Below are 14955 nucleotides of genomic sequence, written 5' to 3'. Positions count from 1 at the left end.
AATAAAATCATTATTGCTTTCTTAAAAACATATAAAATCGTATTATAATATCAACAAAGACAAAGAATAAAATAAAACATTAAAATCGAGATGTATCTCGCTGCATTGCGTGAGTACTCTTCTTTTACAATTAATCATATATAAAAATATGGAGTTCTATTTGAAGATGATTAAGTCTTTAGAAATATAGTATTAATGAAGTTTTTAGAAAAATAAAATAAAACAAAACTACCGACAAAAGCATGACACGTCCAAAATAGGGTGAATAGTCTCGGCTAACACGGTTCGTTGCATGATCGGATCGGATCGGATCGTAAACAATTATTTTTTTCTTTTCTTTTTTGAATTTTGGCTTTTCTTTAAACCTATTCTAACAAATTATATAATGTAAATTAGAATACAGAGTGAGTTAAAATCATGGTTCTATAACTCGTTATAGCTTTGTTATGGCGTTAAGGCTTGGGTATGTCGTTGCGTCAACCTCCATGACTCCACTCTAAGGTTAGGCTTACGTTGTAACGCGTTATGACCCGTTAAAGCATGCTACGACGCCTTATTTTGTAAGGTGTGGGGCCACTTTATTACTAATTTGTATGACAACTGAATTATTCATGAGACCTAATACTTAAATAACATAACAAGAAAACTTAAAAACTAAAACCTTAAATAGGTAAATATTTGCTAATATTCCTATACACGAAAAGTCAAGCAGAGACTTTTTTTACTTTATATGAATTTAATTTGTTCAAAATTATCATTCAAAACACTAACACATACAAAAGTAAGTGTGTGCCGCCTTAGGGCAGATCTTGAAAAACGTCATGACCTTATCGTAACTTGTAAAGCTTGAGGTTTAACCCACACCTCACGTCATTTAGAACCTTGGTCAAAATATGGATTTGAGATGCTCTTAAAGACTACTCTTATAACATGAAGCTTATTTCATCTTCTGCTGTTTTATATGTATGAAACATGCTTTCAGCAACAACAAATTTAAAAACTTAACAAACCACAACTTTTAATAAATTAATGATTTGTATTTAATGATTTCATAAATGTTGTATTCATATTTTTTTAATTAAATTTAGAATTATATTCTATTAACTTTGTATATAAATTATTTAATAATTAGTTTTTTTTTTGTTAAATGGTTTTTAAAGGTATAACTTTCCCTATTTAATTTGTATACTTTTTATATAAACCTCTAATTAAATTATTCTAATGACAATATTAAAAATCGCCTTTTACTTATTCAAAACTATATGTATGCTTTCCATACAATATTTTAGTTATTTAGGAGGTGTTTGATAATTGTTGAATGGTTTGGTGCAAAATGATTAAGTTGTCAGAATAATTAAAAGACTCTCATGATATAGTGCAAAATGAAATATAATTGTTTGGTAATTATGTACAATGAATTAGGGCTCTTAATGGTTAAGGGAGATCCATGATACAAAATCATTCAGAGGGTTTTAGAACCATTAAGAAACAGATTTTTTTTTGCCAAACAAGTTCACCTTTTAACAATTTAGAGGTTGCCTCTTAGTGGAACTATTAAGAGGTAAATAAACAAATCCTTAGTTTTATAATTTGGTTTCTTTAAGGAAATGTAAAATAGTTAAGAAAGGGTTTAAACATATTTAGGGACAGACCCAATAATTTTTGGATACGGTGGCACCATATAAAACGGTTGTACTTTTTTGAATAAAACGGTTGCACCTTTCACGAACCTAATATTTTTTTACCTTACCAAGGAGGAACAATACGGTGGCACGTGCCACCTAACCACCCCTCTAGGTCCGTCTATGAACATATTTTACATATAGAATTGCAAGTGTGTAGCTTTTAGTAATTAGAATCGTATATGAACTGGTCCTAGTGAAATATGAGAGAGACGCATTCAATAAGTTCATGAAAAAGATGGAGCTGAGTTTGGTTCAAAAGAAGTTTGATCTAATCCAGTACGAGAATTCTATCTGATTCATTTTAAAAAACTGACAATTTTTTTAGAAAAAGAAAAAAGTTATAAAATCGGACATGTCTTATCTTGTACAAGCTCTTTTTGGTTTAGGAATTAGCATTTTCGTCCTGTCCAACCAAATAGATGATATGAAAAAACAAAAGTCCAACATAACAATATTAGGATCGATCGGTCTTTATCCAGTAAAATATCAGGGGGTCTTAGGTTCAAATCCAATGAAGAATAAAAATTCTTTTTTGGCCATGGAGGTTTAACTGCAGTGACTTCGAGCTATTTGTAAAGCAGGTGGTCGTCTTAGGATTAGTCGACTCAGATATAACATGTTGAATATCCAGATCAATAAAAGAATCCATTATTTAAATTTATTAAAAGTTAAAACCAAAATCAAATAAAAACAAGCCACGTGTGTGCTTCTCTATCTATATATAAAAGTAAAACCATGGTCTACCTCCGGTTAGTGTGTTGATCGTTGAGAAAAGCAGAGATGACGGTGAATATAACTTCAATCAAAACCGCATCGGATGGAGTTTGGCAAGGTGACAACCCTTTTGACTATGCCTTTCCATTGCTAATTGTCCAAACTGCCCTTGTCCTCGCCGTCAGCCGCTCCCTCGCCTTCCTCTTCAAACCTCTCCGGCAACCCAAAGTCATCGCCGAGATCGTCGTATGTGTTTCATTTCTCTACCACATGCATTCAACGTTTAAAATCTTTAATTACTTTTTTCGTTCTTCTAATTTCAGGGTGGAATTCTTTTGGGGCCGTCGGCGTTAGGCCGGAATCAAGAGTACATGCACCGGATTTTTCCCCGTTGGAGCCTTCCGATCCTCGAATCTGTTGCAACCATTGGCTTACTTTTCTTCCTCTTTCTAGTTGGCCTGGAGCTTGATCTGAGCTCGATCCGTCGGAGTGGAAAACGAGCATTTGCAATAGCAGCCGCCGGAATCTCACTACCGTTCATACTGGGTATCGGAGTTGCGTTCGTTCTCCGGAAGACCATCGACGGAGCTGATAAAGTCGGCTATGCTGAGTACTTTGTGTTCATGGGTGTGGCTCTGTCCATCACAGCTTTTCCGGTGCTCGCACGTATTCTGGCGGAACTCAAGCTTTTAACCACCAGAGTAGGCGAGACCGCCATGGCTGCCGCCGCGTTTAATGATATCGTAGCATGGATTCTGCTTGCACTCGCCGTCGCACTTGCCGGAAAAGGAGAAGACGGTGGGCCTCATAAAAGCCCATTGATTTCCGTATGGGTTCTTCTCTCAGGTTTGGTTCTCCATTTTCGTTTACTTTTTCTCTTCCATGCATCACAAGATCATTTTCACACAATCACAGGTAAATGAACTTTTTATCATTTTGTAAATAATTTTCTGTTCGTTTTTGAATTTTTATCAGGAGTCGCGTTTGTGATCTTCATGATGGTTGTAATCCGGCCAGCCATGAACTGGGTGGCTCATCGGTCCTCACCGGAACACGACACGGTGGACGAAGCCTACATTTGCTTGACACTAGCCACCGTTATGGTCTCCGGCTTCATTACAGATCTCATCGGCATACATGCCATTTTCGGAGCTTTTATCTTCGGATTAACGATCCCTAAGGGAGATTTCGCCGAGAAATTAATAGAAAGAATTGAAGACTTCGTCTCTGGATTGCTTCTCCCATTGTATTTTGCTTCCAGTGGATTGAAAACCGACGTCACGAAGATCAGCGGAGGGAAGGCATGGGGACTACTAGCAATGGTGATCACGGCGGCGTGTAGTGGCAAGATTTTCGGGACGTTCATTGTGGCGGTGATGTGCATGATTCCGGTGAGGGAATCGTTAACGCTAGGGTTGTTGATGAATACTAAGGGATTGGTTGAACTCATTGTTCTTAACATCGGCAAAGAAAAAAAGGTTAGGTTTTCTTCATTTCAACTCAAATTTCGAATTCCAATTCTTAATTTGAGATATCAGGGTTCTAGGGTTTCTTCAATTCAACTCAATTCCGAATTCCAGTTCTTCATTTGTGATATCAGGGTTTTAGGGTTTCTTCAATTCGATCGAATTGATCGTGTAAGCCATTTTCGCAGGTTCTCAATGATGAGGTTTTTGCGATACTAGTCCTCATGGCACTTTTCACCACTTTCATCACAACTCCGACGGTCATGGCCGTCTACAAACCTGCCCGTAATAACGGCGGCACAAGATCCACCTGCTCCAGGAAGAAAGACGAACTACGTGTATTGGCCTGTGTCCATGGTCCGGGAAACATATCTTCGTTGATCAACTTGATTGAGTCAACTCGGTCTGTAAACAAGACCCGGCTCAAGCTCTACATAATGCACCTTGTGGAGCTCACGGAACGTACTTCGTCGATCGTGATGGTCCAACGTGTTCGTAGAAACGGTCTTCCGTTTGTTAGCCGGTTTAACAACCGCGCTCGTGCGTTTCACGAGCGAGTAGCGGTTGCCTTCCGAGCTTATGCTCAGATGGGCCAGGTTGTGGTTCGGACCACAACCGCCATCTCAGCATTGCCAACGATGCACGAGGATATTTGCCACGTGGCAAAAGAGAAGAGGGTACCAATGGTCATATTGCCATTCCACAAGCGATGGATAAAAACGGACGGGTCGTATCTGATTGAGAATGCGGGCCATGGCTGGAGAGGGGTCAATCAAAGAGTTCTAAACAACGCTCCATGCTCGGTGGCGGTATTAGTCGATCGAGGGCTCGGTGGCGAGTCCCAACAAAACTTGGGACCCGCCATCACAACACAAAAGGCGTGTGTGATGTTTTTTGGTGGCCCCGATGATCGGGAGTGTCTGGAATTGGGTGGAAGGATGGTGGAGCATCCGGCGGTCAACGTGACGGTGTTGAGATTCGTGGAGGATAATAGGACGGAGCAGGACGGTGTTGGGCTAAAGCCGGCCCTCAGCAAAGGCAGAGAGAAGTATACCTTCTCAACAGCAATTAACCATCCTGAAAAAGAGAGGGTACAGTTTCTTTTACAATGTTTAATTTGACATGTAGTTTAATAAAAACGTACAACATTTCATACAAGATACGTGTTTATTTGTGATAACCGAATTCGTTTGTGGTTTTAGGAGCGTGATGAAAAGGCGATGGATGAATTTACGAGGAGGTGGGAAGGATTGGTGGGATACAAAGAAGAAAAGGGAACGGACGTTGTTGAGAGCATATTGGGGATAGGGAAAAGCGGTGAGTACGACCTGATTGTGGTGGGAAAAGCACGGTGCCCGACCGCTATGGTGGCTAGGTTAGCTGATCGGCAAGCGGAGCACGCGGAGCTGGGGCCAGTTGGAGACCTGTTGGCATCTTCAAACCATGGTATTGTGTCTTCCGTGCTTGTGATTCAGCAACATGAAAAGGTCGAGTCAGAAGAAGCAGAAGCATCTGCTTTGGTTGTGAGGCAAAATGAGGAGGCAGCAAATGAGGTATAGAAATAGGACCAGAAAATAAGTGGTGTTAATACATAAAGGGCACAAACTGTGATATTAAATGCTATCTTTTGTTCTGTTAATTTCATTTTTACTCTTTATAAAGATGAATGAATTCGTCATGATTAGCCATGAGAATGAGACACATTTCATGGATATCTGACATGTTTTCGTATATTAAATATATTATTTATTTATTCCCGTTCGGATGGGAGATGTGATGATATTCCCCAGCGGGCAGTTGCTAAGTCCCCATCCGCTTCCCATGCCTTAGCCATGATAATGAATCAAAATGGAAAGCTTAAATTTAACTATAAAGTTTCAACTTGTGGTACCAACAGTTACAAATGAATTATGTTTAATTTCAAAGTACATTACCAGAATCATAAAAATGAAAGATGAAAACAATTTAAAGCCTTCAACATATATAGTATTACTTCTCTTTTAAGTTGGGCAATTACCCAACCTTTTTCACAATTGTACATATATAAACCGCACTTCTCTCCTCCACCCTTTGAGCTTTTAGGTTTGAACTAACCTTAGAGAAAGCCTGCGCCAGACCAGTTTCCGTCTGATTTCCCACTTGAAGCAGCAGCAGCAGCAGCGGTTTTACCATTTGATGGGGTCTGGTAGAAATCGTCGTCTCCATCTTTATCGTCGTCCCAACCTGCCCAGCTGTCCCCCCCTCCGTTATTAGATGCAGTTCCTGAATCAGGTTTTCTATACCCATCGTTATCCCAATCATCCCAAGCGCTGCCTCCTGAACCAACAGAGTTCACATTCCTGCCTGATGAGCTGACAGAGACGGCATTAGAATTCCAACCTTTGGATTCCTGATAAAACCCATCCCCTCCTTGTGTTTCGTTTCTTGGCCAATCATCACTCTTCCACGAGGGACCTTCTTTTGTGTACTCTTCAACCTTCTGTGAGGCCAATGCCATCACACCTCTCATGATTCCCCATGTCATTTGTCCAATTTCACTTGTCTTTGCAGTCACAACATTCACAGTTTCATTCACCTTGTAATCGTAGCCCCCATCTCTCACCTGTATATATCAGGACCACATGCATCTATCAATTATGGATAATACTTTCCTATGTCAATATCGTTGCATTCATTGCACAAAATCATAATACAACAAATGCCTTATCTCCAGAAGCTATGTTGCTGCACAATTAATCAACAGCCTCAACAATATAAATACATACAAATTCCGAAAGAAACTGAATGGCATTACACAAGAAAATTCAATTACCTACACATGCATAGAATGACGGCAAACTAGTTTAATTACCACCTCTATCCGAAATTGAAGGGTGGTAATACACACAAACGAACATGGCTGTAGTAACCAGTAAAACCATGGGCGGATTTAAGAAGGATGGAAGGAGTGCCCGTGCTACTGCTCTATTGTGTCCACGTCGTGGAAATATTTTCAGGAGTCTTAAAGATGCATCCACTTTAATTTGATGTGTGCTCCTCAAAGTTTAACAAGAAAATGGCTAACCTTACTGGTAGTGTCATTGCATATGGCATTACATGTTGCATGTCTGAATCCCTCTGGCTCTCATTTAATTTTTTGGTAATCATACCAGAAAAGAAGGAAAAAAGCACTTGGGTGTTCTGAAAAACCAATTGTGTGTCAGATCTAATAGACTGTACTTTTTTATAATTAATTTTTGTTTTAGAGTATATTACATATCCCTGTGGTTTGGTGGTTTTTACGAAAATGGTTCCTGAACTTCATTTATTACATATTAGGACTCGGCGTTTTGTAACGAATTGGTCCCTCACTCCAATATGTTAACTTCGAGGACATTTCGTCTTTTTCTTTTTTGTCTTTACTCGAGGGACCAATTTCGTAAAAACCACACATACCACAGGGACCAAATCCATGATTAAGTCCAAAAATTATTTTTTTTATAATTTGAGTTAAATAAATAAATTAATTATTATACTCTAATATTTATTAATAATTATACTTTAAGTTTAATTTTAATATACTATATTTTCTTTGAGAAAAATATATTACATTCGTCTACACGAGCACGCACGCACGCACGCACACACACATATTTTATATATAATGTAGTTCAGGAGAAAATTATATTTATCATCATTAGATTACCTGATTCAACAGATATAATTAAATGGACGTTTTCATCAATACTTGTAAAAAATTAAAAAAAAAAACCTCACCCCCACTATTTTTTTTTACTCAAAAAAGAAGAATATATAAACAAAAATCGAGCGAACTAAATTACACCACAAAAACAATCATATTTTTCTCATTAATTTGACCTCCAAATTGATATTTTTTATCCATTTTTTTGTGGTTTTCCGGTTTTTTACTTATTTTGCGTTGTGTGTGTGTGTGAGAGAGAGAGAGAGAGAGAGAGAGAGGAGTTCAATGGAAAACATTAAATAAATGAAAAATCATGAAAAAGTTGGATCAAAAAATTATATCAATTTGGTGTAATTTATTTCACTCGATTTTTGTTTATATTTCGCTTTTTTTCAAATAAAAGTTAGGGTTGGTGAAATTTTTTAATTTAAAAAAATATTGTCATAAACGTCCATCAAATCACTTGTTGAATCAATTAATCTAATGGTTGATAGAGGTGGGTTTCCGATAAACGGTTGAACCTCACTATATGTGTATATATACATATGTGTGTGTATGCGCGTACATATTTTTTTGAAAGAAGAAATATATTATATATTAAGATTGAACTTAAAATATAATAATTAATTTATATTAAAGTATAATAATTAATTAATTAATTTAAGAAACTCAAAGTAAAAAAAATACATTTTTAGACTTAATTATGGATTTGGTCCCTATGGTTTATGTGGTTTTTACGAAATTGGTCCCTTGAGTAAGACAACAAAAGGACACGGACGAAAATGCCCTCAAGGTTAACGAATCCGTTACAAAACGACATACGACGAGTCCTAATCTGTAATAAATGAAGTTCAGGAACCATTTTCATAAAAACCACCGAACCACAGAGACCAAATCCGCAATTTACCCTTTGTTTTACTATATATTATTCTAATTATTTTGTGTCCCCCTTTAGAAATTTTTCTGGATCGTAAATCTGAATCAGTATTTATGCAACCTCCGCCAAATACAACGCTGATAACAGTGTCTTATGTTCTTCAACCAAGTTCTTCCAGTTGCTGGGAAATCATAACATTATTGTCCTACTCTGATTAGATCAGCATCTTGCTCTGTTATATAAATGACCAAAACCACTATAAGAGCATGACAGGCTAATTCAAACAGAAAAAAGTCCTGGGGGAAAATATCAGACAGAGGTTGTACAGGAAGTTGTTCAGAACTATGAAAGATGTTCAAGCAACATGAAGACGGGAGAGGCAGAAACATCACGTTATATTATAAATATTCTATACTAGCTAAATTCCTTATAACATAAGTTGGTTGGAAAACTATTGCAGGCCATAGGTATTTATAGTTTATTGCATGCTCTTACTTTATTTTGCCTTCAGCAGAAATGGCTGAAAGGTGAACGGGGACCCAGCAGTAGAAACAGTGTCACAGTGCTCAAAAGATGACCATCAAGGCCATCTCATATGTTTCTGTCATGGCAACTCCCATGTGAAATTCAAGATAGAACGGGCAATAGAAGTGACAGGATATCAACTACACTAAGAGCATAAGTGCAAACAAAAGTGGTCCTGCTAGAAAAAGAAAGCTACCTAAACTCTATCAAACATTTTCACACAAAAATATATAGCAAGGATGGGACTAGAAAAACCTTTGTTGTGATCTCCTTTGTACCAGCTTGAACCACATTGGCAGCCGACTGTGCAGCAGATGCAGCAACAAAAGAGAGCTTACCAATTCCCTGCAGAAACATGTTTATTGAAATCAAACGTAAACCATGAGTAACAAATCCTCAAGTATTTTCATAAGGTTTTTAAAAACAAAAACTCATATGCAGTCTCAGTAAACCAAAGGTGGTTATATCCTAATTATTGTGATTGAAAGGCAGATTAGACAACAACATGAACCATTAAAATTAAGCTCCTATTGGTCATTTATATGAGTAGCTAACCAAGCCAAGTAGATCAAGTTAAAAGTGCTAGTAAAACCCTCTTTTTCCCCAATGGCCAACTTATCAAATTACCTATCAAACCAAAAACTAGATAAAAAATAAACATAATAGATTTAGATTTGTATCGTAGAGCCCCAACGCTGACTCAAGCATGGAAAAAAAATGTTTGCTTGTGAGTCAATGTAACCTCCTGAACGGTAGTTTCTGTAATTCAAGTATCCTGGAAACCTCCATTTAATGTCTGTTGATGCTTGAATGCCTATTACTTTATATGTATACACACACATATACATAAATATGTATCTGTATATAAGATCTATGAAACCACAATGGTGGGACGGTGAGAGTGATTTTGTCTCGTCTGTAGAAACACCCCTGGTAATTCATTGTCAATATACGAGAATTGCATTTAAACTCAATGGCTCTAGGTTATTCTAAACATGTTCCAATCAATTGGATAAACCCAACTCGGCATAAAAGGTTGATATATTTATGTGATACATATGTACATTCATATACATTTTGATATTAGTTAAATCAAATTTATAATAGATGTTTAATTAACAACTTCAGATTTACATGATCTCCACTATTTAATAAATCAATTAAAAAACTAATGATCATCTGAATTTGTACATCATAGGACTACTTTAGACATACTGTTATACACAGTCCTATCTTAATATGTTCTCTCATCATTGTACACTGATTTTGTATATCAACTTGATTGTGATTCATGGATGCCCAAGATCAGCTACAACATCTAACTATGTTTTGTTATCACTGTACACTCAAGTTAAGCATTTACCATCAGCATTCTCCCCAAAATTCAAACATACTCATAGCTACTATCTTAATATAGATGAAGAAAACCCCATTAGGATGTCAATGGACACATGTTACACACAACAAATACAAACTGAATGTAAATAATAGAAAATGAAATGAGAATTTTATATTCAGTATTTAGCATGCATTCCGACGTACCTGAGTAACCGAAGAGAAAACATCCCCTTGAGAATTACTCCGTGGCATGGTATTTGGCGACGACCCAAACCCAACATACTTCCCTCCTTGCGAGGGAGGCAATCCCTCCGGCTTTGATTCATTCTCCGCCATCTTCCTGGCGAAAAAATCCTCCTTTCCGGCTGCAGAGGCCGTTAATTGCGACTGCGTATACAAACCCTGACTAGATCTCGACCTAGACGGAGCGCCACCACCACCGCTACCGCTTCTAAAATCTCCAACTGTCAGATTTCTCCTCATATTATCCGGAGATCTGAAACCTTCATCGTCAAAACCATCCCCCCAATTATCATCCCACCCTCCATTTCCCCGATTACTACCAGCCCTGCCTCCGCCCCCGCCCGGCATCGGCGGTTTCTTATTAGTGCCACCTTTGATCGGGCTTTCCTTCACAACTGGCGGGTCCCGCCATGGTTTACCTTCGGCCAAGGCTTGGATCCGGTCGCGATAAACCGATGCCGCGTTGGAATTATATTTCGCAATTATATCGGTTTCTTTAGGGATCCCATACTTGGCCAAAAAATTGTTAAGGTTCTCGTTGCCGCCGGATTCCATCTTACATAGCTGGATCTCGGACCATGAATCCATGGTGACAGATCGGACGAAAGATATGTGGACGCCGAGGCCACGGTGTTTTCCGGAACACTCTAAGCACATAAAGATTCCATAGGATACAGAGGCCCACTGAGGGTTCTTTTGTGAACAATCAACGCAGATCCTGTTGCCCGGTTGCGATTGTAGGTCACGGAGACGCCGTGATGCCGCCATTATCAACGTTACGCCGGTAAGATCCAATCGGCGTTTGATTGACTCAAACTAACGTTACGTACCCGGATCTGCGTCAAAGAAATTGATTTTTTTTGGAGAGAGAGAGCTGTTAGGTTTTACGTTTCCAGAGAGAGATAGAGAAGAGAAGAGAAGGATGCGGATTTGCCGACAGCGTCGGCAATGGATATGGGGCTGATCGATAGCGGCAGCCAAAGGCGTGTGTGCTATATTTCATTTCCAATTTCTCTTTAACATTACACATCGGTCCAATACTTCAAACAATTGCTCCATCATTGTCCCTTGCCAACCATCAATTCTAGCTATGCTCATTTGTTGGTTAAAAAAAATTATCAGTCACCATCTTAATTTTATTATAAATAATTATTAAATAATTATATTTTATTTTCTATTATATCATAAGAACACTTAATCATTCTATATCAAACCATTTAACAACTGACAAACAATCACTTAATAATATCATGAAAACCACATGCATTTGTTTTTGAAATGTTTTTATTATTGTTTTTAATCTTCTTCAAGACAAAAATCGATTAAATAAAGAAACATTTTTTGTGTTTATGAATCTTCATATAGCCCATTGGGCCTATTCATATCAATATTTCTTGAAGTTGTACGACGGTCCAACTATTTTTAGGTCATTGGCATAACCCAACAGAAAAATCCAGCCAAACCCTCAGTCCCAAGTTCACGAACATGGATCTGGTTCAACCAAGTTTGTTCTCCATCCGATTACAACTTATTGACTTATTATGGTGTGACACTGGTAATAAGTACTTTTAAGTGTTTGGATAAACAATTTATACCGGTTCCAAATCGGTAATAAGGAGTTTTTGTTTTGAAGAAGTTAAACTCTTCTGACTTGTAATAAGTTGATAAGTCCTTTTGTAGAAAAACATAAGTTGCTTGAAATAGGCAATCCTAAACAACCTCATAATCATATCTGAAACTATTTGGGAACTTGACAGAACCGCATTATGCTTCTAGGCGTTTTTTTTCCCGATTTTCTCCCTTATGGGCTTGATATATTTCCAAGTTGTGTTTTGGTAGGGGTGTACAAAAACCCAACTAACCCAACTAACCCGGCAAAATAACCAATCCAACCCAACCCAAAAGTACTCGATACTTAATCGGGTTGTAAAATCTTCAATTCCTAGGTATGGTCTTGGAATTGGGTTAGGATCATTTGAGCCTAACCCAACCCAATGAACCCTGATTCTTTTTTATATTCCTCCATCCTAAAATAAGTGTCCATTTTCAAAAGTAAATAACCAAATTCTCATTTACCCTTAATTGGTGCATAAATATTTAAGACTTTTGAAGAGAGAAATTAAATAAGGGTAAAGATGTCATTTGATTAATCAAAAAATGTAATAATTATGCATGACTAAGATCGTGTCTTATTTCAATTGTGGACACTTATTTTGGGACGGAGGAATATTATTGTTCAAATCCTTAATTAATATATGTACTTTAGACATTAGACCAACTCGTAATTAATTCTATTCATAATTATATCACAATTTCAACTGAAATTTTACTTTTTTATTTTCATTAACCTTCAACTTTTCTTTGAATATGTTAGCCTCATTCATATGTTCTCATTTTCATTATACTTCTTTTAAACACAATCGCTTATTAACTATAAAATGATCTAGCAAAGTTTCAACCCAACCAGCACGGTTTGGATTGGGTTAAGTTCTGTTCGGCTTGGTTGGATTAACTTTTTCAAACCACAAACGTTAGGTTGAATTATTCAAATGCATTTGACCCGTTCCATCCATCTAATATATAGCCTCATATTTATGATGTGTCAATGAACGGATGGTATTCAATTCTTTTTTAGAGTACCAAAAACTCAATAGAATTTCAACATGGACATTTCATCAAGATTCAATTACTATTAGAAAATTGTCTTTTAATTAAATTATAATTATTTTGCATCTTTTTTAACTCAAGATTATCATTAATTGATAAATAAAGGATATCAAAGTAATTTATCTTACGTATAACAACCAATCTCAACAAAATGGACCCAGCAATGGGGTTTTCACCAACTGTTGGCCATAAAGTTTGTTGCAACCCAAGATCGTCCAAGCCTAGCCAATCAACTGTTGTGTGTCCACTTATAGAAAATAACAGCTAATTTAAAGATGGAAAAATTACCTCCAAACCGCAAGTTGTATCTCAAAAAAATTCACATGAACTTGAACCTATAATTCTCTTCACTCGTCGTCGCTTTCTTCCAATTGACCGAGGGATTTTTCTCTATTAGAAAAGTGAATTAAATGCTATAGATTTCCTTTATTATTGTTTCAGTTTTGCAGTTTCGTTTATAGTTTTGAGTTGGGATTTAACCCTTAATTCTAGGGGCCCTTTAGGGAATTATATTAGAAGACTTTTTTTGGGGGGGGGGGGGGTTAACTTGAGTTAACGCATTTCTTAATGTGACTAATTCAGTCGTTCGGTTTGAGTTTTCTAGCCGTTAGGCTTGGTTTGGAGTGCAGAACGGTAGGTGAGTTCCCTTATATTAAACCTCTTGACTTGTAATTGTGATTATGGTTTTATGAATTGATCCTTTTGTATGCAAATCTGTCCTCTACACGATTTATAGGAATTGAGCTATATGTGGCTATTTGGGGTGTGTAGAATTGCACAACATATGTAGAGTACCTTGAGATGATAACATCTTTTGGGAGTTTAATTCGTGTGGCCTTGAATTCGTTACTTGAACACATTGGATATGCACCTTTTAGGGGCCTGATTATTTTATTTATCACGTCTGTATGTGACAGGTTGCTACAAATGTCGTGCAATGTCCATGTGAAGGGAATGTGTTCTTACGTTGTCTATTGTTGGCTTTACCTTTTACCATTATTATAAATATTGTCATGTTTTGAAGGAATTCACTTAGACCTTTTGATCTAATCCTCGCTTTTCAAAAATAAAATCATTTTCAGGAAAGTACCAGGTTGAGAGTGGCTCGAAGGAAGAGGGAAATATGCGATGTCTTTAGCTTCCTTGTCTTTAGTTTATAATAATTCTCAGTTGTCGGTTTCTTGTATTTCCTCTGCAAACTTTTGAGATGTATTGAGAAATTATTATATTTTGCTGATATTATTGCCGGTTTGGTTTTTAATTCGATTGTTGGATATTATGAGTTTTGGGATGTTACATTCATGAAGAGTTCATTGCTTCAAAGATATAAACACTATGTGAAAGTTGAGTGTAACGGATCAATCGAAAAACAAGACGACGTCCTTATTTATTTTCGAACATTGTATTTTTTTTTTAGATTCAAAATAAGGTTGAAGGTGAAGATAGTTAATAGTAGCCATCAGAATTATCTATACTATTTTATTAAGCAAATTTAGCAAATGTCTTGAAGTCTTAAAATATTAAATGACCAAAATACTCTTTATACTCACTTTTTCACCCCCTCCTCTCATCACATACATTCACCCCCTTCTCTCATCACATACATTCACCCTCTCACAACCGATTTTTTTAAAATTATAATTTTAAATTTACATTTTATACCCCTATAATTAATTAATTTATTTACTTTACGTCCTTTATTTTCAAATGTTTCATTTTAAACATTTATCAAATTAACATACATAATCGTATATCAAT

General features: G+C 36.8%; 2 protein-coding genes across 2 annotated transcripts; one reads left to right on the top strand and one right to left on the bottom strand.

Moving 5' to 3' along the window:
* Positions 1-2465: 2465 nt before the first annotated feature.
* On the top strand, positions 2466-5514 carry LOC112526095 (cation/H(+) antiporter 20). The gene is made up of 5 exons (XM_025136487.1): positions 2466-2645; positions 2723-3245; positions 3375-3877; positions 4054-4956; positions 5068-5514. Exons 1-5 carry the CDS (start codon positions 2466-2468, stop codon positions 5422-5424), a joined length of 2466 nt encoding a protein of 821 aa, XP_024992255.1. The 3' UTR covers positions 5425-5514.
* A 202-nt stretch (positions 5515-5716) lies between these two features.
* On the bottom strand, positions 5717-11496 carry LOC112502384 (ADP-ribosylation factor GTPase-activating protein AGD7). The gene is made up of 3 exons (XM_025106277.1): positions 10492-11496; positions 9205-9294; positions 5717-6467 (listed from the first exon to the last, which is right to left on the bottom strand). The coding sequence occupies exons 1-3, from the start codon at positions 11296-11298 to the stop codon at positions 5961-5963; spliced, it is 1404 nt and encodes a 467-aa protein (XP_024962045.1). The 5' UTR covers positions 11299-11496; the 3' UTR covers positions 5717-5960.
* Between the last annotated feature and the right edge of the window lie 3459 nt (positions 11497-14955).

The sequence above is a fragment of the Cynara cardunculus genome (assembly GCF_001531365.2).
Source record: "Cynara cardunculus var. scolymus isolate 2C chromosome LG 1, CcrdV1, whole genome shotgun sequence".
In the NCBI taxonomy this organism is placed as follows: Eukaryota; Viridiplantae; Streptophyta; class Magnoliopsida; order Asterales; family Asteraceae; genus Cynara; species Cynara cardunculus.
This window is presented reverse-complemented; position numbering and strand designations above follow the sequence as displayed.